This window comes from Hemitrygon akajei, chromosome 16, assembly GCF_048418815.1.
Source record: "Hemitrygon akajei chromosome 16, sHemAka1.3, whole genome shotgun sequence".
NCBI lineage: Eukaryota > Metazoa > Chordata > Chondrichthyes > Myliobatiformes > Dasyatidae > Hemitrygon > Hemitrygon akajei.
In genome coordinates, this window is record NC_133139.1 from 10436119 (window position 1) to 10463948 (window position 27830).

At 41.0% G+C, this 27830-nt stretch overlaps 1 protein-coding gene across 1 annotated transcript in view; it reads right to left on the reverse strand.

Moving 5' to 3' along the window:
• Positions 1 to 27830, reverse strand: part of LOC140739748 (nuclear receptor ROR-beta-like) — a 122720-nt gene that overhangs the window by 32086 nt on the left and 62804 nt on the right. Inside the window, exon 2 of the mRNA XM_073068224.1 lies at positions 9220 to 9305. Within this exon, the coding sequence (XP_072924325.1) occupies positions 9220 to 9305 (86 nt within the window). The remainder of the gene's footprint in view (positions 1 to 9219; positions 9306 to 27830) is intronic.

Sequence of the window (27830 nt, forward strand, 5' to 3'; positions counted from 1 at the left end):
TAGTGAGAAGTCAGCAAGGTCTGGATGGTGAGGGTCCTTGATGATGGACGCTGCTTTATTAAGGCAGAGCTCCTTACAAATGTACTCAATGCACTGGGCTGTATCCACAATTTTCTGTAGACTCTTCCATTCTTGGCCATTGATATTTCCATACCAATGTGAGATTGCATACAATGCTTCCAGCGTCTCCAGACTTAAAACCCAGATACTGTTGAGAAACTCTCTAGTCCTTCACTCTGTGGTCCGGGATGTTTCAAATCCATAGTGGGGGTCTATCCTAATTAACTAAACCTAACTAAGATCTAAAATTAACTAATATTAATATCAATCTGCAGTTAATTAACCTATCAGTGCAATCTCAGACAGCAGTATTTTTCAAGTTCAAACTCAGTTTATTGTCATTCAACTATGTAGATGTGTAATGCCAAACAAAACAATGTTTCTCTAGACCAAGGTGCACAACACAGTACATATAACTCACACATAACACAAAGTTATATTACTATAATAAGTTAACAAATAATAAGGTACATTTATGAGACAAGTTCAAAAGTAACAGTGTTACGCTACTGGCACTTCATATGTAATGAGACCTGGGTTGTGGCAGGGAGTTCAGTGGTCTTGCAGCCTGGGGAAAGAAGCTGTTTCCCATACTAACAGTTCTTGGTCTAATGCTACAGTGCCTCTTGCCTGATGGTAAGGGGTCAAAGAGTTTGTCGGACAGATGGATCTCTGACTTATAGTAACTTCAAGTTACGGACATTTCTTGGAACCCCTTACGTGATCTGGTAAGTCTGTACTAATAAATAACAGAGCAAGAAGATGACCAGCTGGTGAAACTCATTGGATCAGGTATTAGTTGTGGACAGAGACAGGAAGTTGATGTTTCAGGTCGAGATCGTTCAGCTGGACTGAAGGAGTAGAAAGGAGATAGCCAGAAAACTGATATCAAGGATTAACTTTATTTGCCACATACTTTTGCATGTATTAGGAAATTGTTATGGTGTGTTGGTGTAACATGCACAAAAAACAACATTCAGTAATTATATAGAATAAAGAATTGTATAAAAATAAAATTAGAAGTACAGATATGACCCAGACCCCGTGATTTCAGTCTCTGAAGCTGACATGAGCATCCTTCAGGAGAGTGAACCCGTGGAAAACATCCGGCCCAGATGGGGTACCTGGCCGAGAACTAAAGATCTGTGCTGATCAGCTGGCTAGTGTGTTCACCCATACCATTATCCTCTTGCTTCGGCAATCTGAGGTACTCACCTGCTTCAAACAAGCTTCAATTATACAGGTGCCGAAGAAGAACATGGTAATCTGCCTCAATGCTTATTGTCTAGTAGCACCTACATCCAATGTGATAAAGTGCTTTGAGAGGTTAGTGATGAAACAGATCTACTCCAATGTAACTATCATCACAACAGGTCAGCAGCAGTTGCCATTTCATTGGCTCTTTACTCAACCCTGGAACATCTGGATAGTGAAAATACATATGTCAAGATGCTCCTTATTGGCTTCAGCTTGGCATTCAATACTATCATCCCCTCAAAACTAATTAACAAAATTCTAGCCCTTGGCCTCAATACCTCCTTGTGCAACTGGATCCTTGATTTCCTCACTTACAGATCCCATTCAGTCGGATTGGCAATAACATCTCCTCCATAATCTTCATCAGTACAGGTGCACCACAAAGATGTGTACTTAGCCCCCTACTTTAGTTGCTTTATACTTAGGACTGTGAGACCAAGCACAGCTCCAATGCTATATTTAAGTTTGTTGATGACCCCATTGTCGTTGGCTGAATAGGAGGTGGTGATGAATCAGCATACAGGAGGGAGAATGAAAATCTGGCTGAGTAGTACCACAACAACAACCTCTCACTCAATGTCAGCAAGACTAAACAGTTGATTATTGATTTCAGGAAGAGGAAACCAGAAGTCCATTTTCTAGTCCTCATTGGGGGAATCAGAGGTGGAGAGGGTCAGCAACTTTAAATTCTTCAGGATTACCACTTCAGAGGAACTGTCCTGGGCCTAGCATGTAAGTGCGATTATGAAGAAAGCACGACAGTGCCTCTACATTCTTAAAATTTGTGAAAATTCAGCATGTCATCTAAAACTTTGACAAATTTCTATAGATGTACAGTATAGATGACTGATTGCTTCATGGCCTGGTATGGAAACACCAACGCCCTTGTGTGGAAAAGCCTACAAAAAGTTGTGGATGTGGCCCAGTCCATCACGGGTAAACCCTTCCCCACCACTGAGCATAATTAAACAGAGAGCAGTCGCAGGAAAGCAGCATCCACCGTCAAGGATCCCCGCTGTCTAGGTCATGCTCTCTTCTTGCTGCTGACATCAGGAAGTAGGTACCGGAGCCTTAGGACCCACATCACCAGGTTCAGGAACAGTTCTTAACCTTCAACCATCACGCTTTTGAACCAGAAGGGAGAACTTTACCCAATTTCACTCACCTCATTGCTGAAATGCCCCCACAAACTATGGACTCACTTTCAAGGACTCTTCATCTCATGTATAGAAACATAGAAACATAAAAAACCTACAGCACAATACAGGCCCTTCGGCTCACAAAGCTGTGACGAACATGTCCTTATCTTAGAAATTACCTAGGGTTACCCGTAGCCCTCTATTTTTCTAATCTCCATGTACCTATCCAGGAGTCTCTTAAAAGACCCTATTGTTTCCGCCTCCACCACCGCCACCGGCAGCCCATTCCACGCACTCACCACTCTCTGCGTAAAAAACTGACCCCTGTCATCTCCTCTGTACCTACTTCCAAGCATCTTAATACTATGCCCTCTCGTGCAGGCCATTTCATCCCTGGGAAAAAGCCTCTGACTCTGACATCCGTACTCAATGTTTATTGATTATTTATTTATTCTTATGATTATTTCTTATTTTTTCTTTTTATATTCGCAGTTTGTTCTCTCATGCACATTGGTTGTTGTCCTGTTAGGTATAGTCTTTCATTGATTCTATTGTTTCTTGTATTTACTGTGATTGCCCACAGGAAAGTTAATGTTAGGGTAGTATATGGTGACATATATGTACTTTGATAATAAATTTATCTTGAACTTTATAATGTGCATAAATATATAAATACCAGCATGTATTTACAATGTAAGCAACATTATAAAAGGTGGTTTAAAGCGTTAACAGTGCAGTGCAGTGACTGAGTTAATAGATAGAGGGGGTGTTGGAGGGGCTAACTAGAATGCTTGATCAGCTTAATTGTCTAGGGGAAGAAACTTTTAAGACGGCATGATGTTTTTGTTTTAATAGCCCCAGTACTTTCCAGAAGGGAGCTTTTGTTCCCTCAGGGACTTGCTGGTTGTCTTTCCAGGTGTTCTAATTACACTGGATAAATGTGGACTTTCTGCTTAGCACTCACTGATGGCAGGGTGGAGATACATCTCTACTAAAGGAGGTGTAGGGTACTCTTTCCCTCCTCTAACTTGCAGGTTACCCTTGGGCACCTGCTTAGACCCCAATCAGGGTCACATGAAGCCACAAAAGTAGGTGGTGGATGGTCGTATGAGCAGCTGGTGCACATCTAGGCCTCATATGGAGCCAATGATCATTAATGGAGAATGTGTGGAGCAGGTTAAGACCTACAAGTATCTGGGAGTACAGTTAGACGAGAAGCTAGACTGGACTGCCAACACAGATGCCTTGTGCAGGAAGGCACAGAGTCGACTGTACTTCCTAAGAAGGTTGGCGTCATTCAATGTCTGTAGTGAGATGCTGAAGATGTTCTATAGGTCAGTTGTGGAGAGCGCCCTCTTCTTTGTGGTGGCATGTTGGGGAGGAAGCATTAAGAAGAGGGACGCCTCACGTCTTAATAAGCTGGTAAGGAAGGCGGGCTCTGTCGTGGGCAAAGTACTCGAGAGTTTAACATCGGTAGCTGAGCGAAGGGCGCTGAGTAGGCTACGGTCAATTATGGATAACTCTGAACATCCTCTACATAGCACCATCCAGAGACAGAGAAGCAGTTTCAGCGACAGGTTACTATCGATGCAATGCTCCTCAGACAGGATGAAGAGGTCAATACTCCCCAATGCCATTAGGCTTTACAATTCTACCGCCAGGACTTAAGAACTTTTTAAAAGCTATTATTAATGCTTTCTGAGATAGTGATTTAGATGCATATCATATTTTTTACTGAGTTAAGTATTGTATGTAATTAGTTTTGCTACAACAAGTGTATGGGACATTGGAAAAAAAAGTTGAATTTCCCCATGGGGATGAATATCTATCTATCTATCTATCTATCTATCTCATCACAAGACCTGGTTATGTAACCACTGATGCCAGCCAGACAATTTCTGAAGAGTATTGATAATGGCTGGGGTTACCCATCTTGTAAAGACACTGCCCAGAAGAGGGCAATAACCAGTCACATCTATAGAAATATTTGCTGAGAACAATCATCATCATGGATAGAGAAAAGAATAAGAACCACAGCGTGAGGCGGGGGTTTCCCCCACAGATTAAAGGCAGACAGACCATGATCACCCATGTCATATGACATGACACATAATGAATGAATGACCCACTGATGTAGAGAAACCACTTTAACTTTGTGATAATCTCTACAAGCATTAAAGTCTAGAATTACATCTTTTTCAAATTATATAGCTTGACACTGAGTTAAAGAATTTTCCCCTTTTCCATAAGGTCACTGCTACCTCATGATGATTCAGATTTAGATTTATTTATCACAGGTACATGGAAACATGCAGTGAAATGTGCCATTTGTCTTAACAACCAACACACTTCAGGCAGCCCACAAGTGTCGCCACAACACATTCTGGCGCCAACAATGTATATCTACAATGCTTGAAAGAACAATATATACCACAAGAAGCAACAAAACAACAATAGCAAAACAAGCCCCTTTCCTCCCTTCCTGAACTGAGGAACTACACACTTAAGTTTACACACTTAAGTAAAGAAAAAACTTTGGTGCATTGACAATTATAACTCATGTTTATGAAATGCTTTCAATATTGTGCTAAGTTATTGGACCAATTAATAACCCATTTATTAGAAGAATCCCTTTATACGGATTACGATATGGCTGAAATTCATCTTGATAAGTACAGGAAAACTGCAGAAATGGAAACAAAAACATGCCAGAAATTCTTAAGAAATTAAAGATAAAAGATAGAGATTATCTTTATAAAGATTCACTTTACTTGTCACATGTGCATCCAAACATAATGAATAGTGTCGTTCGTGTCAAATTAAATCAGTGACGATATGCTTGGAGCAGCCCGTAAGTTTCACCACCCTTCCGACACCAACGTAGCATGCTCACAACTCACTGAGCCTAATCAGTATGTCTTTGAAAAGTGTAAGGAAACTGGAGCACCCAGAGGAAACCCACATGGACGTAGGAAGAATATACAAACTCCTTACAGACAGCGGCGGGAATTGAACTCTGAACTTACAGCCAGCAACTGGGATATCTTCTTGTAAGTGTTGGCAGTTTTCTTTTCACTATTTTTGCTAATTTTTAGTCAGTTTAATTTTTGATGCATCAATAAACACCCTTGCACTAAAGTGCTAAGTGATATTTCCTTTGGTCATAACCAGCATATTTAACAAAGATCAATGGATTTTTATCACAAACAAAAGAAAATCTTCAGATGCTGAAAATCCAAGCAAGATACACAAAATGCTGGAGGTACTCAGCAGGCCAGGCAGCATTTTGTGTGTGTTCAATGGATTTTATTCACTCAATATCAAGTTCAAGATTGTATAATGCCATTTTCTGCACACAAGTGTAAAGGAGAAAGAAATAATTGTTACTCCAGTTCCAATGCAGCACATAAATGATAAAAGAACACAATAGTAATAAAAAGCACAATAAATATAAATACGTAAGATAGCTTACATAAATATATGGATTGTATGTCCATAAAGTAACGTAGGCTGTCCATAAAATGATTGACGGGAAATAATAAAGTAGTGGTGGAGTAATGGGTGGAGGTATTGATCAGCCTTACTGCTTGGGAAAAGTAACTATTTTTAAGTCTGGTGGTCCTGGTGTGAAAGTTATATAGCTTCCTCCCTTATGGGAGTGGAACAAATAGTCCATGAGCGGTGGGTGGGGGGGGGGGGGGGGTATCCTTCATGATGTTACTGGCCCTTTTCCAGCACCTCTCTGTATATATGCCCTTGATGGGAGGCACGTTTTTGACAGTGATGCATTGGGCAGTTTCAACTACCCACTGTAGAAAATTCCTGACTACCGCAGTGCAGTTTCCATACCATGCAGTGATACAGATTGTCAGGAAGTTCTCCACTGCACATCTGTAGAATGACGTGAGTATGTAAACTCCAACTCTCTTCAGCCTCCTCAGAAAGTAGAAGCGTTGGTGAGCTTTCTTGATTGCATAGGATGTGTTCTGGGACCATGAGAGAATGTGTATGATATGCACTCCCAGGAGTTTGAAACTGCTTGCATTTTCCACTGCTGTGTTGCTAATGTAAACAGGGGATGTGAGCGGCGCGAGTTCTCTACTGATCTCTAAGTTTACACGGCGCTTGAGGTGAATGGCTAACTAATAGATCACCAGAATAATATTTGGCCCAATGAGTCTGTTTGGCCATTCCATTATGTCTAATTTATTATCTCTCTCAACCCCATTCTCCCAACTTCTCCCTGTAATCCTTGATGTCCTGACTAATCAAGAACCTATCCACCTCCACTTAAAATATACTCAATTATTTGGCTTGCACAGTGTTCTATGGCAATGAATTCCACAGATTCACCACCCTCTGGCTAAAGGAATTCCTCCTCATCTCTGTTCTAAGTGGACGTCACTCTACCCTGAGACATCCTCTCCGCATCCACTCTATGTAGGATGTTCAATATTCAACAGGTTCCAATGAGGTGAAGAGAAATTCAGGATTCAGATGGAATAGGCTTTTCATTTAAAAGACAGTAGATAAACTACAAACCCCATTTCCAGAAAAGTTGGGATATTTTCCAAAATGCAATAAAAACAAAAATCTGTGATATGTTAATTCACGTGAACCTTTATTTAACTGACAAAAGTACAAAGAAATGATTTTCAATAGTTTTACTGACCAACTTAATTGTATTTTGTAAATATACACAAATTTAGAATTTGATGGCTGCAACACACTCAACAAATGTTGGGACAGAGTTAAAATTAGATTGAAAAGTGCACAGAATATTCAAGTAACACCGGTTTGGAAGACTCCACATTAAAGAAGGCTAATTGGTAGCAGGTGAGGTATTATAACTGGGTATAAAAGTAGCGTCCATCAAAGGCTCAGTCTTTGCAAGCAAGGATGGGTCGTGGCTCACCCCTTTATGCCAAAATTCGTGAGAGAATTGTTAGTCAGTTCAAAAGGAACATTTCCCAACACAAGATTGCAGAGAATTTAGGTCTTTCAACATCTACAGTACATAATATTGTGAAAAGATTCAGAGAATTCAGAGACATCTCAGTGCATAAAGGGCAAGGTCGGAAACCACTGTTGATTGCGCGTGATCTTCGAGCCCTCAGGTGGCACTGCCTAAGAAACCGTCACGCTACTGTGACAATTTTAGCCACCTGGGCTCGGGAGTACTTCGGAAAACCATTGTCACTTAACACGGTCTGTCACTGCATGCAGAAATGCAACTTGAAACTGTATTACGCAAGGAGGAAGCCATACATCAACTCTATGCAGAAACGCCGGCGAGTTCTCTGGGCCCGAGCTCATCTCAGATGGACAGAAAGACTGTGGAACCATGTGCTGTGGTCAGATGAGTCCACATTTCAGCTAGTTTTCGGAAAAAAACAGGCGTCGAGTTCTCCGTGCCAAAGATAACAACGACTATCCTGATTGTTATCAGCGAAAGGTGCAAAAGCCAGCATCTGTGATGGTATGGGGGTGCATCAGTGCCCACAGCATGGGTGTGTTGCATGTATGTGAAGGTACCATTGACTCTGAGGCATATATTAGGATTTTAGAGAGACGTATGTTGCCATCAAGGCGACGTCTCTCCCTGGGATGTCCATGCTTATTTCAGCAGGACAATGCCAGACCACATTCTGCACGGGCTACAACAGCGTGGCTTTGTAGACACAGAGTGTGTGTGCTTGACTGGCCTGCTGCCAGTCCAGCTCTATCTCCTATTGAAAATGTATGGCGCATCATGAAGAGGAGAATCAGACAACGGAGACCACGGACTGTTGAGCAGCTGAAGTCTTATATCAAGCAAGAATGGACAAAATTTCCAATTGCAAATCTACTACAATTAGTATCCTCAGTTCCAAAATGATTAAAAAGTGTTATTAAAAGGAAAGGTGATGTAACACAATGGTAAACATGCCTCTGTCCCAACTTTTGTTGAGTGTGTTGCAGCCACCAAATTCTAAATTTGTGTATATTTACAAAATACAATTAAATTGGTCAGTAAAACTATTGAAAATCTTTTGTTTGTACTTTTGTCAGTTAAATAAAGGTTCACGTGAATTAACATATCACAGATTTTTGTTTTTATTACATTTTGGAAAATATCCCACTTTTCTGGAAATGGGGTTTGTAATATGGGGATCCAGCATTATCACAGAGAGCTTAAAATGCAAATGCTAAATTGATACAAGAATTTAACTAGGTCACTATTCCAATACTGTGCTCCATTGAGGAACCTATTTTAGGAAGGATATCAAAGCCTCGAGTCTAAAAGGAATTCGCTTTGGTAAAATTAGGAATGAGAAGCATTCATGATGAGAAAATGAATTGGGGACCTTTACATTAGAATAGGGAATATTAAGAAAAAATCTAATAACAGAATGTCTTTTAATTTTGAAGGTAGAATTCAGAAATAACCATCTACTCACTTGTAACTTGAGAATACGAACTGAAGATCACCGTAAAAAGCACAAGGTTAAGAGAATTTTATTTGCATAGAAGAGAAACCATGGTAGCTGAGAAGTGAGGAGAAGGCAGTAAAATGAGAAAGACACATTCAAAGGAATGTGGGCAATGACCTTAGTTATAAACTGCTTATAGAATTGGTAGAGGTCCAATAATTACCTTCTGTGATGCCATTTTAAGATTTTAAGTAGGTTGGTTCCACCTTCCTGAAGGGATAATGAAGTCAGAGGGAAGAGGAGATGATAAAATAGAAGGAATTTTAGTAGTTTCTATGGGCCTCGCTTACCTTGCACCCCTCACAAGTGATGACTCCATAGTGGATCCCTGAAGATTTATCTCCACAGATTTTGCATGGTATCACTTCGATTTGGGCTGTAATGTCAGGAAAATGAAAGAGATTAATTGATAATTTCACAGTTAAATTCAAAGGCACTCCAAATCTAGAAAATTAATGTTCTACGAAAAGGAATAACATGTTTACCCTAGGCTCCAGATCCTCATGGATAAATTATACCAAACCACACCCTAGTATTATATTCCTCTTCTCGATATTCAAAAAAGTAAGCAAGACAAAACTTACTTGGTTAACGATTGTCATAGTTCATGTGATGTACCTACAGTCAGAGTTCTAAGTAAATTTACTTTCAAAGTACATACCGTACATATGTCACCATATACTAACTGGAGATTCATTTTCTTTAGGGCATTCACCGTAAATACAAAGAATACAGAGAACTTATGAAAAACAGAAGATGGACAAACAATCAATGTGGTAAAGACAACAAATAGTGCAAATACAAAAAAGGAAAAGAAACAAAATAATAAATATTGAGAACATGAGTTGTAGAGTCTTTGAAAATGAGTCCATAGGTTGTGGGATCAGTTCAGAGTTGAGGTGAGTGAAGTTATCCATGCTGGTACAGGAGCCTGATGGTTGAAGGGTAATAACTGTTCCTGAACTTGGTGGGGTGGGACCTAAGGCTCTTAGTCATCCTTTTGGATGGCAGCAACGAGAAGAAAGCATGGCCTGGATGGTTGGGGGATTTTGATGATGGATGGTGCTTTCCAGTGACAGTGCTCCATATACTGTGACATAAAATAGGCAAATGTTTGAACCTGTAACTGTATAAATCATCTTACTCTGCACATCCCACTGTATGCAAGGAAGCCTTTAAAAATTTATTCATTCAGTATGTGGACATTTATGGCAATGCCATCATCATTGTGTGCCACGTCATATAACGTGGGCGATTAAGGTCTTTCCATGACCATGATTGTTCTTGGCAATTTTTTTTTACAGAAGTGGTTTGCCATTGCCTTCTTCTTGGCAGTGTCTTTACAAGATGGGTAACCCCAGCCATTATCAATACTCTTCAACGATTGTCTGCCTGGCGTCAGTGGTTGCATAACCAGGACTTGTGATATGTACCAGCTGCTCATACAACCATCCACCACCTGCTCCCAAAGCTTCAAGTGACCCTGATTGGCGGTGGTGGTGGGAGGAGGGGTGCTAAGCAGCTGCTACACCTTATCCAAGGATGACCTGCAGGCTAGAGGAGGGAAGGAGCACCTTACACTTCCTTTGGTAGAGATGTTTCTCCACCCTGCCACCCAAAGCATTTATTACCCATTTCCTATTACCTTAATTGGAAGTTAGCAATCAACCTGGTTGGGTTTCTCAATGGTAGTCGAGACTAGATAAGAATAATTGACTACCTTCCCTGAAGAACATTAATGAACTACACATCAAAAGATGGAATTAGTTTTGAAGTGGATACTTCTCTGTCTGTAGACTTTATAATGAGATAAACCTAATGGGCTGGATTGTGTTGTACCCAGTCAGTGCCTCCTGTGAAGTGTCTGCATTCATACTGATCCGCATTCACACATACACAGTACTGTGCAAAAGTCTTAGGCACATATATATTGCTAGGGTGCCTAAGACTTTTGCATAGTATTGTATTTGTCAATGTGGAGCAGAGTGAGTTTGTAAATTTGATGGGAGCAAAGGATGTTGGTGAGGATTGTGTACCTTGGGAGGGGTGTGGGTCAGGTGGCAAGGAAGGAGTGCCAGTGGCAGGTGGGGCAGGACGAAGGCAACAGTACCTCAAATAACCATGCGTTACAGCAGTGGTGTGCAGAAGAGCATCCCTGAACACATAACATGTCAAACCTTGAAGTGCATGGGCTACAGCAGCAGAAGGCCATGAACTTACAATAAAATGGTCACAGCATTTATATTTTCAGCTGAGAAGTTTTGTTCTGAGGACACAAACATCCCTTGTAAATTACTGAAGCAAAGCATGAAACCATGTCATTCGGGTCTTTGTTTACTCCTGACATGCTTCTTTTTATTTCTTTTACAGATTCCATTTAATATAATAACTATTTTTCTTCTGAAATAGTCAGTGACTTTGCAACTGAGCACACGATCACTAATCTGAAAGGCATTTTCTAGTAGTAAACTAAACCTTTTTGACATAAATACTAATAACAAATTTGGTTAAGATTATCAGTTAAATAAAAAGTAGTCAAGAAAGTGTAACAGCAATACTTAAATACGAAGACATTAGAAAGCTAGGAATAAAACTAACAACTTGGAACACTTCACATATTCAGAAACCTTTGTGGAAAATCATGCATTATATTACAAGGCCTGCTAGAAGAAATTCTACCATTGAACTGATTTGTTGGATCTATATTATAAGTCCATAGCACATAGGAGAAGAATTAGGCCATTCATCCCGTTGAGTCTGCTTCGTTTTTCAATCATGGCTGATTTATTGTTTCCCTAGACCCCATTCTTCTGCTTTCTCCCCATAACCTTTGACGTCCTATTATCAAAAAACCTATCAACCTCTGCTTTAAATATACTCAATGACTTGACCTCCACAGCGTATATGGCAATGAATACCATCGATTCACCACCCTCTGGTTGAAGAAATTCCTTCTCAGTATTAAATAAAATTGTGAACAGATTCACATACTGTATGATCCTTCATATACAAAGGTTCGGATGAACACTTCTTACAGCACATAGTCAGGCCTTTTGGCCCAACTGACCCATTCCAACCAAGATGCCTGTCCAAGACTCCAATCCAAAGCCTTTAAGATAAGTTGAATTTTGTAAGTTCATGATAAGAAATTACTTAGGGAATACATTAATTAAAGAAATTATCCTTGCATTGCAATTATAGTACCATATGTAATAGCCTTGGGCACGGATTAGTAAATGAATGAGCTTGATCAAAAAGGGCGGGCCCTGGGGAGCGATGCAGAACAGAGGAACCTAGGAGCATTCTCTGTTCTGTAAAGAATCTCTGTACACCTTCCCCTGTGTTTTCTCCTAGTCCTCTGGTTTCCTCCCACAATCCAAAGATGTTCCAGGTAGGTTAATTGGTCAGAATCAGAATCACAATCAGGTTTAATTTTACTGGTATATGTTGTGAAATTTGTTGTTATGCAGCAGCAATACATAATAATAAAAACTGTAAATTACTATATATTGATTGTCCAATCAGAAATATGATGGCTGAGGGAAGATGCTTTTCCTGAAAATGGTGAGTGTGTGTCTTGGGGTGTTAGGTTGTGGTTATACAAGACGTTGGTGAGGCCACATATGGAATACTCTGTTCAGTTCTGGTCATCCTGTTATAGGAAAGAGGTGTAAACTACCATAAGGGGCATACACAGGGCAAATGAACACAGCCTCTTTCCTAATAGTGGGGAACTAAGAACTAGAGAGCAGAGATTTAAGGTGAGAAGGGTGAGATTTAATAGGAACCTGATGGAAAAATGTTTCATTTAGAGCAGGGGGTTCCCAATCTTTTTTTATGGACTACTACCATCAACTGAGAGATGGGTCCATGAACCCCATGCTGGGAACCCCTGACCTAGAGTGTGGCCAGTACTTGGAATGAGCTACACACACAAAATGCTGGAGGAACTCGGCAAGTCTGGCAGCATCTAAGGAGAGGAATTAACAGGCAATGTTTCAGGCCAAGACCCTTCATTGGACTGGAAAGGAAGGGGGAAGAAGCCATAATAAGGTGGTGGGGAGGGGGGGGGGAGCCTCTGGAATGAGCTGCCATAGGAAGTGGTTGAGGAAGCTAAATTAACATTTAAAAGACTCTCGTGCAGGGATATGATAGGAAAGTTTTAGAGGAACAATAGCCAAATGCAGGCAAATGGGATGAGCATAGATGGATCCTGGTTGGCATGGACCAGATGGGCCAAAGGGCCTGTTTCTGTGCTGTATGTGTCAATGACTCCAAGTCAAATGATCTTATGTAAATTTGGCTTTGCAAATAAACGACAACATCACTGGAACTGGCATTGAAGCAGCTCAGAATTTTGTCCACCTCAAGCGACTGGTACAATTGCCGTACTAAATCCACGACTACAAGACCAAGTTCGAAGCACACAGTTAAAGACCATTTCAGTCAGATGCCACAGAGCAGCCACCTCTCACCTCAGTCTCATCAGTTTTGTAGAGCAAGGTGTTTTCATTACCAAAGGATCACATTTTAACCAGATTGCAGATCTGATGCTAAGGCAAAAAACCAAAGCAAATTGAGTACGCTGGAATCTGTGCTGGATAGGGAGATGACTACTGCAGGTCAGCTCCCCCGTCAGTCCTGCTCTCGAGTGTTCACTCCCTGGAAGACAAGCTGGACTGCCTTCACTTGCAGCCGCAGGAGATGAGGAACTGCTGTGTACTTGGTCTTGCAGAAGCGTGGCTCCAGAACAACATCCCACGCACCATCAATCTTCAGGGCATGCTGCTCAGGGACTTGTGCTAATACTATTTTTGTGACTGTATGTAGTCTGTTTTGCACCTTGGCCCTGGAGGAACACTGTTATTTTGTTTAGCTGTATACATGTGCATGGTTGAAGGACAATCAAACTTTAATTTGAATTATAATTCAAAACTACAACAAAAAGAAAATCTTTGTAGTTTAGATTTCATTCATACAATGACAAACATTATGCAATAGCTCCGCCACATACAGTAACAACAATGAACAGATAAACTTCCGAGTAATTGCACTGAATAAAGAACATGAACTGATGTGCTAATTGATGTTATTTGATAATGTGTAGGAGACTGTTAGCAGACTGTATTATCAAATGGAAAGCCTACTCTGCTGAGGTTTCAGAGTGAAATGGAGTGCTCGGTGTAACTTAATGGACAAGTACTTATCGTTGCAACGATCTGTGAAAATAGACCTGCTTTCCTGCAATAGGTTGAGTCAAAGTTGCAACTTTACAATCAAGTTGAACCTTCACATGAAAATTAAAAAAATACTGCAGCTAACGGAAATCTGAAACAAAAGCAGAAAATGCTCAAAATGCTTAGCAGGTTAAATAGAATCTGTGGATACAGAAAGAGAGTTAATATTTCAGACTGAAGTTTTGGCAGTGGTTTCATTACTGACTAGTGTGGCAGTGCCAATGCACAAGAAGTTGGAAGTTCAAAGGTTCAAAGTACATTTATTATCAAAGTATGTACACATTACACAACCTTGAGATTCGTCTCCTAAGAGGCAGCCATGAAACATAGAACATAGAAAATCTACAGCACATTACAGGCCCTTCAGCCCACATGTTGTGCCAACCATGTAACATACTCTAGAAGCTGCCTAGAATTTCCCTACCACTATTTTTCTAAGCTCCATGTACCTAAGAGTTCTTTAAAAGACCCTATTGTATCCGCCTCTACCAACAAAGGCAGTGCATTCCACGCACCCACCACTCTCTGTGTGAAAATCTCAGTTCTGACATCCCCCCTGTACCTACTTCCAAGCACCTTAAAACTATGCCCCCTCGTGTTAGCCATTACAGCCTTGGGAAAAAGCCTCTGGCTATCCACACAATCAATGCCTCTCTATCAGGTCACCTCTCATCCTCCTTCACTCTAAGGAGAAAAGGCCAGTACTCAACTTGTATGTACTTCGATAATATAATTAATTTGAACTTTGTTATATACAATATATATTATATATACAGGTGTTAAGGTATTAATATACCTTTATATTAAAATACAGGCCAGAAAGTTAAAAAAAAACAAAGTTTTATGTCCCAGTGTGAAAGAGAAACTCCAGGAAACCTGACTCAATAGAAGCAAAAAATAAACATAAGCCTTTCAAGCTTTCTTAAATAGTTAAGAACCCCCCCCCCAGAAAAAAAAACATAAAAAGGTCGTCAAACACCCAACGTGCAGAGAGAACAAAAACAACCAATAAATGCAAGCTAATAGCATTCTGAAGTCCACAAAGACAGTCCTGTCCTTAGACCCTTAGTTCAGCGCAAAGTGGAGCAGTGAACCGGCCTGTTCCTTGACACCCTGACCATTTCAATCTAGTCAGGTGCTTAAATTGTCCAAGCATCGGCTTCAGTCGCTTTGATACTGCCTCAATTCAATCTGTACCCAAACCTTCTGATTTACCCTAGTGCTTCACTCTTCACCCATTTGGGTTCAGTTGCCTTGATACGCTCTAGGTCCTGGACACCGCCACCTCAATTCTGCCTGCAACCAACTTCTGCGATTCAGCCCAGTGCCTAAATGGTCATCCAAACATCGGGTTCAGTCGCTTTGATATGTTCTGCAGCTTAGACCCTGCCACTCAATTTGGCCTGTCCCTAACCTTTCCAATTCAGCTTGGCATTTAAATCAATTGAACCTCGGGTCTACCTCACTTTCCGTAATGGGCCCTCTGCCTTGTCTTGCCTCAGTTCTGCCACATTGAATTGCCTCCACGTCCAAAGGGAAGTTGCATGCTATTGCTTGCAATGATCGGAAAAAGATTAACAAAGGATACAGTTGTTTTCTTTGTCTCATTAGTCATCAGCCAAAGGTTGCTGAGATTCACCAGCGCCATCTTAAACTGGAAGATTGGAAAAAGCTGCAGAAGGTTGTAGACTCAACTAACTCCATCATGGACACTAGCCTCCCATCACCAGGACATGTCCTCTTCTCATTGCTACTATCAGGGGGGAGATACAGGAGCCAGAAATTACAAACTCAACATTTTCTTGCTCTTCATCATTGGATTTTTGAACAGTTCATGAAAACTACCTCACTATTTTGCTCTCTTTTTGCAGTATATTTTTAAAAATAAATATTTATTAATATACACAAATGATAAATTACTGCAAGTTACAATATTTCTTATGGTAACTTATAGTAATTTTTAATGTACTGCACTGTACCTCTCCCACAAAACAACAAATTTCACAACATTTAAAGTCAGAGTCATAGAATACTTCAGCACAGAAACAGGCCCTTCAGCCCATCTAGCCTGCAGCAAACTATTAGTCTGTCTAGCCCCATCGGCCTGCACCTTGACCATAGGCTTCCATTTCCCTCCCATCCATGTATCAATCCAAATTTCTCTTAAATGTTGAAATCAAATCCACATCCACCACTTCTCCTGGCAACTCTTTCAACACTCTCACCACATTCTGAGTGAAGAAGTTCCCCCTCATGTTCACCTTAAACATTTCACCTTTCACCTTTAACCCATGTCCTCTAGTTCTAGTACGTAGGTGACAATAAACTTGATGCTGATTCTGACCTGAAATGTCAACTTGGTTTCTCTTTCCACAGAGGCTGCCAAACCCACTAAGCATTTCCGGTATTTTCTGCTTTTGTAGTAATTGATGAATCATCAAAAAGTCATTATGTTTGCTTGAAGGCACCTACTCTATCAATGACAGAGAACTGTGCACACATTTGCATTGGAGCAATCACAGTGCTTGACCACTATAACCCAGAGGTCATAAAATGTCAAAAATGAATTGGAGATCACAAAATGGGGTGTTTGTGAAAAGGATTTGATTGAAAAGGCCATGGAAGCTGTGCTGAAGCAAACAAAATAGTGGCCTGAGCTGAGACTACAAAATCTCACTGAATTACTAACCCACGATAAATCTTGTAGAAGACAAGCCTTTTGTTATCCACCGCACAGAGTTAGCAAGATCACAAATGGGACCTCACCGATGTCTGTGTACAATTCAATGCCAAGACAGCCAGACAGCCATTCTTGAACAAAACATGTGCACCAATGAATCAACTGAGCTCTCTACATCAGGGCTTGTCACTTACTCTGCTTCCAAACTTTATGAAAGCTAATAGTAACTACCTTTCATCAAGTAGTTTGGGCACCACGGTAGCTCAGCAGTTATTCCATGGTGTGATGCTCTGAAATTCACACGGCTTTAATCGGTGTCTATATTTAAATCCCTTGTTCTGAAATAACCCCTTCATTTATTTGGTATCCATTTGCCTCTCAGTACAGCAGTGCAGTCTTTTGGAATACTTTATCCCAATAAAGGTGTAATGTAAGTGTAAGATCTTGATGCCTTAAGTCATCATAACTTTGTTCTAAATTTGTTTTCATTCCCTGAGAAATATACTCATTCCCTCAAATCATCTGACTTGACATGAAGTTGGCGAGAGTTCAGACATCTCTTGTGAAGCAGGTATTGTAGGAACATTCAACCTTCACCCTGAAGCAGCATTTGGCCAATTACTTGCTGATGTTCAGGGCAGTTCCACACCTGACCTCCAGGTGTATGAATAGATGATCAAGAATGCACTAGCTGATCACAAGAGATGCTGCAGATGATGATAGCCTGGAGCAACATACACACAAAATGATGGAAGAACTCAGCAGGTTAGGCAGCCTCTATGGAGGGGAATAAACAGCTTAAATTTTAGGCTGAGAACCTTTATCAGGTCCTGAAAAGAAAGGGGGCAATAGCCAGAATAAGATAGTAGAGGAGGGACAAGGGAAAGGAGTACAACTAGGCAGGTAATAAGTGAGTCCCTGTGACCTGCCAGCCAGCTTGTACTCCTCCTCCTCCTCCCCCACTTCTTATATTAGCTTCTGTCCCCACTTCCTAGTCCGGTTGAGGAATTTTGGCCAGAAACGTCAACAGTTTTCTCAACTCCATAAATGTTGCCTGATTTGCTGAATTCCTCCAGCATTTTGTGTGCCTTGCTCAAGAACTTGAGTGTTGCGCAACTGGATATGGTTTCTAGCAAAGAAGCAGTTGTGTCAAAAGTGTCACTGTGACAATATAGATCCTCCCAAGAATACGAACAACTGATTTACAGTCATCCTGTACGAGCGTTTGGGAAACCAACAGGATGGATTTGCCAGGGCTGCAGGCATCTTTGGCCATGCAGGAACAGAATCTGCATGCTTTCTGCATGTCTTCTCTCCAACACTAACACCCTCCATCATGCTGAGCAGAGCAAAGAGCACTGAGCAGATTCACTCATTCACTGAGTCAGTGAGGCTGTTCTTTCCCCACCTCCTCACTTTCTCATCAGTGGTTCCAGTGATCCTGCCCCACATGCCGTTTTTGTTCATTTCTGACTTAACTAGTTCAAAGTAAATTTTTACCAAAGTACCTATATGTTGCCTTGAGATTCATTTTCTTGCAGGCATTTACAGAAAACACAATAGAATTTAGAAAATTATACAATGCTGTGCAAAAGTCTTAGGCATATATACATAGCTAGGGGGCCTAAGCCTTTTGCACAGTACTGTAGTAATTTTATGTATTGCACTGTACTGCTGCCGCAAAAAAAAACAAATTTTGTGATTTATGTGAGTAATGATAAATCTGATTCTGATAGGTTCCTAAGGTTGTCATAGCTGGGAGGTGGGAGTGGGGATAAGTTCCCACTACCTATAAAGTGCTCCAAATGGTGTGCATCTCTAACAGCCTCTGATAATCAAGTCCAACTCTTGGCATCATGTGTGGCTTAGCTACTAGGCCAGGTGGAACAGTTTCAACTGACAAAAGAAGGGGAACAGGCAGGCCACTGGCACCTCAAAATCAGTTGCTTTGGACAGGTGGGGCTCATCAGCCTTGGATAGCAGCCCACCTAGGAGAAGGAAAACTCTGATTTTAAACCTCCGCTGCCTTGCAGCCATACCCACCCATGGGAAAGGCTTCGGGAGTAAACCCCGAGGAAGAAATCCAGAGCCAAGGTCCCCAAGGCAGTTTGATGTTGTTTACAACTTCACTCTGGCAACCTCTGCAACAACACTGGTGTCAAGCTGTATTGATGCTTGCCTTTTCCTTTGGCAAGTGACGTGGAGAGGGGGAACCCACTGCATGGGTAACAGCTGGTTCTTCAAATCTTCCCACCCAGGCTTGCAACCTGGGGAGGCCACAGTCCATCAGAGGCACAAACCCATGATCCCCTGAGAACGACGGCTGCCTACTAGATTCTGATATGGGTCTCTATAGTGGGTTGAGAGTGGGAAGCAGGTAGGGAGAAGGGAATCATGGTTGGGAAAAGGGGAAGGGAGAGGAGAGGGAGTGGGAAGAACCAGGAAGACTTTCTGTAATGATCAATAAATCAATTGTTTGGAATCAAATAAGCTTACCTGGTGTCTCATGGCTGGGTGTGTCTGCCTGCCTCTGGCATTCCTTCTCTGTCATGTGTCCCAAACCCATTCTATGGCGCTCCACCCTTGGCATTCCCAACAGCCTATGCTCCCAGCAGATTTATAAACACGCTCTCTGCTCGATGCTGACAAATACAATATTGTGCAGAAGCCATAGGCATCTTAGCAATGTATGTGCCTAAGACTTTTGCACAGCACTGTACATAAACAAAGACTGACAAACAGCTAATTGGCGAAAGAAGACAAATCGTGCAAATGAAAAAAATAAATAATACCGAGAAAATGAGCTGTAGATTTTCTTGAAAGTGAGTCTGTAAGTTGTGGCATCAGTTCAGAGTTGAGGTGAGTGAAATTTTTCATGCTGGTTCAGGAGCTGATCAGTGTACAGTAATAACTGATCCTGAACCTGTTGGTGTGAGACCCAAGAATCCTGTACCTCTTGCGCTAAGAGAGCATGGCCTGGCTGGTAGAGGTCCTCAGCTACAGAACTCTGTCATAACAGTGCCAGTAATAAGAAAAAGTGCCATTCCAAGCAAGGTTGAAGTATTTGTATTGTAAGCACATTCAGCAACTGAAGATCATACAAGTGTAAGATAAAAGTCATAGTGGAGTATTGGAGGCTCCAGAAATCAAGAAACATTTGGTTAAAATGTATGGCAGAATCTGAGATGTTCATGTAGATTAAATCATCTGGTGGTTTTCTCTGGAGCTGCTGAGGCTGAGAGGAGATCAGATAGAGATTTTAAAAGATTATGAGAGGCACAGATAGCGAAGCCAGACAGTATCTTTTTCCTAGTGTTGAAACGTCTGATGGAAAAGGGCATGCTTTTAAGTTGAGAGGAGGTAAATTCAAAGGAGATGTGCAGGGCAAGTTTTTTTTTATAACAGAGAGTGGTGGGTGCCTGGAATATGCTGCCTGGGGTGGTGGTAGAGGCAGATATGTTAAGGACTTCTAAGAGAAACTTAGATAGGCACATGAATGTGAGGAAAGTGCAAGGATATGGCATTGTGTAGGCATAAAGAGTTAGCTTAGTTGGCCATTTGATTACTAACGTAGTCGGTTCAGCACAACATTGTGGGCCGAAGGGCCTGTTCCTGTGCTATTCTGTTCTATTATTTTATGTTCTATCTGAAAGCAATGGGCTGAGCCTGGATAGTGAACCATCCTTCATGAACTGCACACACAAAATGGTGGAATAACTCAGCAAGGACAGGCAGCATCTACGGAGAGGAATAAACAGTCAGTGTTTTGGGCCTAGACCCTTTATCAGGACTGGAAAGGAAGGAGGCAGAAGCCATACATTAAGTTGTGTTCAAATTGGATCATGAAGTAAAGAATAAAATTTAAACAAAAATGACAAACAAAAGCTCCTCTGAGCTCAAATGCACAAATAGTCCACAAGATGATTAAAAAAGCTCAAGCCTATAGGGATACAAGTTAAATTTTAGTCTAGATTTAAGTTTCTTGCTTATTAAATATATATCTTTATATAGTACTTCCATCCCTTGACTGGAAGTGAGAAGAGGGTTTACATAAAGCTAGTATAAGAATGAACAAGCAGTTGGCTGTGCATCCTGATTGGACAGGAGACGAAGTTCAAAGCTCAAGTTCAAAGTAAACTTAGTACCAAAGTCGTCATATACAACCTTGACATTCATTTTCTTGCAGGTATTTACTGTAAACAATGAAATGCATAGAATCAATGAAAAACTACACACAAAAACTGACAACCAATGTGCAAATACAAAAATAAATAAAATAATACTGAAAACATGAGGAGTCATGTGGCATACAACTTTTGTAGTTAAATTCAACAAAGCACTTCCTGCTTAAAGATATCTTCAAAATCATATTGTTCAGCAAAATAATTGAGTTGATACCAATCTACTTGCATTCATTTTGCAACATAACTAATTAAGAGGAAGAGAATAAGTTCTAGAGGATTGATCAGAATGCAATATGTATTTGCTTTTCTCGAGGCTGCAATGAATGGCAAGGCTGCAAAGTGGATATCTGCAATGGTACATTTTCATTTCAGTGAAATCATTAGGAGGCAGACTCAGAAACCAGAAAGTGAAAGTTCAATGCTGATGTCCAAGCTCCATTTGTAAATAAGACAGTGAACTGTACATGTTAGGTGAAGATTTCTCCCATAATTTATTATATAAATACCATTTATTCAAGATAGTTTATTGTCATTCTTTAGTAGACGAGTGTGAAGGAGAACAAAATGATTGTTACTCCGGATCTGATGCAGCATTAAAAAAAAATCACTAAAAGGTAAAGAACACAATATAAAAGATTTTAAAAAACACAATAAATATAAATATAAACATAATCCTATTAATTGAGTGTAGCCGTATATACGCACATAAAATTAGCTTAGTGACTTTAGGTGCAGCAGTATCTGTACATGAGGTGACTCTGACAGGAAATGATAAAATGACAGAGTGACTTTTGGCAAGAGGAACCCTTCTAGGTAGCAGCAGGGCAGATGAAAGCACAGTACAACAGTGACTAAGTGTGTAGGCGTAAGATATGGAGTGTAAGTGTAAATGGACCATGGGTGATGAAGGGTGCTTTGGAGATGAATGGCTGATGTGGATGTATTGGTGGTGAGTTACTCATGATCTGTAACTAAAATAGCTGGTAGGTTTCTTCTGGCTCCATTCCCCATGTTAAGACTTATATTTGGCATTATAACTCTCTGAGATTATTACATAAACAAGTGTGAAATCATCAAGCCTACACTCTACATTGTACATGGACAGTATACTCGATGGAGTGTACAGACCACTCACACCACCTTACCTCCATGAATGAATTTCTTGATGTTTTACTTAAATGGTCAATAGTTACTGAAAGCAAAAACAAAATTTGGAATATTCCTCCAGCTCCAGTATTCAATGTATTCACCATCTCTCAGGATCTGAAGTGGGAGTGGAGCATCAGCTCCATCCTGAAGAAGGCCCAGCAGCGGATGTATTTCCTGCGGCTCTTGAGGAAATACGGTCTGCCTCAGGAATTGCTGCTGCAGTTCTACACTGCAGTCATTGAGTCTGTCCTGTGCACCTCCATCGTGTGGTTTGGAGCCGCCACCAAGCAGGATAGAACCAGACTACAGCACACAGTGAGAACTGCCGAGCGCATTATTGGAGCCTCCCTGCCCTCTGTTGTGGACCTGTACTCTTCCAGGTTGAAGAAGAGGGCGGGGAACATCATAAAGGACTCCTCCCATCCTGCGCACGGACTGTTTGATCTGCTTCCGTCTGGTAGGCGCTTCAGATCCCTCCAGACTAAGACTAATAGGCACTGGAGAAGTTTTTTCCCTACTGCGGTCACTTTGCTGAACAGTTAACTGCCGGTTGGTTAACTGTCGGCTAACTATTACTTGGATTGCACTACCTGTATGTATAATCTATATTTTCATTTATATTTATCAGTATTATTGTTATGAGCAGAGAGACAACATCTGCCGGAAGTAAATTCCTTGTATGTGCATAGGTACTTGGCGATTAAAGTCTGATTCTGATTCTGATTCTGATGTAGTCAGCTGCCTCCACAACATCCCCTCCTTAGTTCCTACTGTGAATTATAAAACCCTGGTTAGACCTTGGAATATTGACTTCAGTTCTGATTCTCTTCATAGGAAAGGCGTAGAAGATTTAGAGAGGGTGCAGAGGAGATTTACCAGTATTGGACAACACGTCTTACAAGGATAGGAAGGATAGGTTGAGCAAGTTAGGGCTTTTCGGGTTTGGAGCAAAGAAAGATGAGAGGTGAGTTGTTAGAGGTGTATAGGATGATTAGAGGAACAGATCAAGAGGACAGCTAGAGACTTTGTTCCAGGGCGTAAACGACTAATATGAGGGAGCATAACTTTAAGGTGATCAGACAAAAATATACGGGGGGGGGGGGGTGTGCGAGGGTGGAAGGCAGAGATAAGTTGTTTATTTCTTTACACAGAGAGAGGTGGGTACGTGGATAGTGTTGCCGGGGTTGGTGGTAGAGGCAGATATATTAGGGACATTTAAGAGACCATTAGATAAGCACATGGATGATAAAAAATGGAAGGCAACATTGGATGGCAGGGTCAGAATTTGTAGAGTGAGTTAAAAGGTTAGCACAACATTATGGGCCAAAGGGCCTGCACTATGTGGTAATGTTCTATGTTCGAAATTCAGTCCTTTGAGTCAAGAGAAAGAGAGGGCAGGTTCATATTATAAGACCAACAGGGATTTGTGTAACACCTTTAAAATAGTAAAATATTCCAAGATGCTCGGTGCTCCTGCAAGGCTCTAGAAGAGGAACTTACAGGATTTAGATCCAACAGTAATAAAATAAGGGTGATGCATTTCCCAATAAAGGGCAACTTGAAGAGTAAAATTTAACTGGCAATTTTGCATGTGCTTTGAACTCTTTCCCTTCCCGGCAGGTTTGGGAGATTATTGGAGTATGTAGATGAGTAAGTAAGTTTTGTAGATGGTATACAGTGCAACCACAGATAATATACTGCAGAGGAAATTAATGTTGAGGTTTGTAGTTGCGGTATCAGGCAAGGGGTTTTTGGATTGGGGAACAGAATTGTATTTTTCTTGTTTAACTTTCCTATGCTTACTTGTATACTTATATAATATACACTATTACTTATATAATATATATTACTTGTATAATATATATTGTATCTGTGTGTGATTATGTAAGAATACAAGCAAGCATAGGAAAGTTAAGCATAATATAATAGTTGTTTCTGTATTTTTCGCGAAACTTCTTATTTTTCTGTAGTAGGCGTCATGCTACTTGAATCTGGTTAACCGTTATCACTGGAAGTTTTGGTTCATCTCTAGTCTGAGTATGAGAAGGCCATGACTACTTTTTTCTTGGTCGTTTCTTTGTTCTCTTACTTTCTTATTCGTTTTGTTAACACCTAATAAAAAGATTATCATTAATTTTTTATGCTTCTTTTTCATTTCCAAAGAACCTCTGGATTGCAAAAGCAACAGGATCCAAAAGAGTCTACTTTGTCCTGATTACATAGAAAATAAGTGCAGAAGTAGGCCATTCAGCCCTTCGAGCCTGCACTGCCATTCAGTATGGTCATGGCTGATCATCCAACTCAGAACCCTATATCTGCTTTCTCTCCATACCCCCGATCCCTTTAGCCACAAGGGCCATATCTAACTCCCTCTTAAATATAGCCAATGAACCGGCCTCAACTGTTTCCTGTGGCAGAGAATTCCACAGATTCACCACTCTCTGTATGAAGAAGTTTTTCCTCATCTCGGTCCTAAAAGGCTTTCCCTTTATCCTTAAACTGTGACCCCCTCGTTCTGGACTTCCCCAACATTGGGAACAATCTTCCTGCATCTAGCCTGTCCAATTCCTTTAGAATTTTATACGTTTCAATAAGATCCCCCCTCAATCTTCTAAATTCCAGCGAGTATAAGCCTAGTCGATCCAGTCTTTCTTCATATGAAAGTCCTGCCATCCCAGGAATCAATCTGGTGAATCTTCTTTGTACTTCCTCTGTGGCAAGAATGTCTTTCCTCAGATTAGGGGACCAAAACTGCACACAATACTCCAGGTGTGGTCTCACCATGGCCTTGTACAAGTGCAGTAGAACCTCCCTGCTCCTGTACTCGAATCCTCTTGCTATGAATGCCAACTTACCATTCGCCTTTTTCATCGCCTGCTGTACTGCATGCCCACTTTCAATGACTGGTGTACAATGACACCCAGGTCTCGTTGCACCTCCCCTTTTCCTAATCGGCCACCATTCAGATAATAATCTACTTTCCTGTTCTTGCCACCAAAGTGGATAACCTCACATTTATCCACATTAAATTGCATCTGCCATGAATTTGCCCACTCACTTAACCTATCCAAGTCACCCTGCATTCTCTTAGCATCCTCCTCACAGCGAACACTGCCGCCCAGCTTCGCGTCATCCGCCAACTTGGAGATGCTGCATTTAATTCCCTCGTCTAAATCATTAATATATATTGTAAACAACTGGGGTCCCAGCACTGAGCCTTGAGGTACCCCACTAGTCACTGCCTGCCATTCTGAAAAGGTCCCATTTACTCCCACTCTTTGCTTCTTGTCTGCCAACCAATTCTCTATCCACATCAATACCATACCCCCAATACTGTGTGCTTTAAGTTTGCACACTAATCTGCTGTGTGGGACCTTGTCAAAAGCCTTTTGAAAATACAAATATACCACATCCACTGGTTCTACCCACTCTACTAGTTACATCCTCAAAAAATTCTATAAGATTTGTCAGACATGATTTTCCTTTCACAAATCCATGCTGACTTTCTCCGATGATTTCACCGCTTTCCAAATGTGCTGTTATCACATCTTTGATAACTGACTCCAGCATTAGCATCGAGCTCTTTGAGGGCTGTTGTCCATTATATTCTTGAATTGTGCTTTGTAGATGGCAGAAAGACCTTAGGAGACAGGAGGCAAGTCATTCAGCACAAGATATCCAAACTCTGACATATTCACAGTAGCATAATGCACAACAGTTTACAACACCAGTGACCCAGGTTCAATTCCCACCATTGAACATAAAGAGATGGTACATTCTACTGTGTGGGTTTTCTCCAGTAGGTTAGTGAGTTGTCGGTATGCTAGGTTGGCACCAGAAGCATGAAACCCAGCACAATCTTCACTGATTTGATTCTCACACTGACCATGTAGATTTCCTCTGGGTGTTCTCGTTTCCTCCCACATTCAAAAGACATATGTGTTAGTACGTTAATTGGTCACATGGGTGTTATTAGGCAGTGCAGGATCATTGGGTCAGAAGGACCTGTATTTCTAACAAAAATAAAATAACTGTGTGCAGCTACATTATTTATCTATCTGGTCTAGTAGGGTATCTGGTCATTAGTGACCTCTGGTTTGGGAGTTCACCATAGCTACCAGTTTATAGTACTATTGGGAAAGACACTGCTTCAGAACCCAAGATACTCTTCATTATTTTTATTTATGCACTAACAGCATCTCTTATTATCATCAGAATTTAGAAATTTCTCCATGACTGCAGCTATAAAGTAAAAAAATTAAGTTGAAAAAAAGACTTCTTGGCAATGCAAAACAAAACTGCTAAATAAAATTAATTCTTGACAAGGTGAGTGGGTAAATAATAATAACAGGAAGCTTCGAAGGAAACAAAACCATTTCCTGTTTGGAGTTAGATTATGTTTTTCAGAAAAAAAAGCTTCACAGGTTAAATTCTGCTGAAAAAGCAGAAGGAACGAGTTTCTGTAAGAACTTTCAATCAATTACCTGTAACATATAGAACTTTTTGTGATCTTTCTGAATGAAGGATCACAAATCCTTTAGATGTCACTGAGCTGTAAGTGCTTTCTTGCAGTTTTAATTTCACTGAAACACTTTGCAAATGTTGTAGATGACAAAGGTTTGTTGAAGTAGAAGAAAGACCAGAAATGTACATTATATTGACAAAACTGTGTCAACATGTCCACATTATTTTTAATTGCTGGCTGTCCGTTGTTCAGTCAGAGAGATTTTAAAAATGGAAATGCCGGTGCACTGAAGCACTTCCACTATCTCAATCTCAGATGACTGGGTCCAGTGATATAAGTCGTTATCACAAACTGGGGTCTTCCTTGGTTGCCGTGGATGAGCACCATTTCTTTTGTGCCTTGTTGTGCCTTCGCTCTCCACAGATCGTTGCAGTACCACCTTCCTGGACGTTGGATCTCACTGCTGATCTCATCCACCCAGTCCGCTGGAACTGAGTTCACATGCTAGGACAGGTGTGTCCCACTTTAATGCAAAAAAGAAGAGATGTCCTCTTTAACTAAAGTTAAACTAAAGCACTAGGAGTTGCTTGTTTTATTATTTAAACTATGCAATGAGAGTGTCAGTCGCTATTCAGCCCCAAGACTCTGAATCCACTGGGGAAGTCAGAGGCTCGAGGGGTGCGAGCCCCAGAGTCGAATGGAGGCTGGAGGCCTGCCTGTGTGCGTGGGTGGTAGGGAGGAAAGGGGCTTCTTATGCGCTCTGATGAAGGGTATCAGCATGAAACGTCGACTGTTCCCTCCATAGATACAGCCTGACCCAAGTTCCTCCAGCACTTTGCCGTGGACGTACTATGCTGGCGCCAGAATATGTGGCAATGTATATGGGCTTCCCACAGCACATCCTTAGTTTTTTTTTGAAAAAGTGTTGGAGCACGGTAACAGGTTCTTCTAGTCCAACGAACCCGAACCTCTTTTGGACGTGTGAAGAATCTGAATCACCCAAAGGAAACCCATGCGGTCACATGGAGAACGTATAAACTCCTTACAGACAGCGATGACAGTTGTACAGCAAGGACAGATGAACTCTCGGTGGCTGACACTGTAAAGCACTGCACTGCAGTACAGAAATGAGCCATTTCTCTATATTTTTGATGTACAAGTGATAAATAAATGGATCTGAATTTGA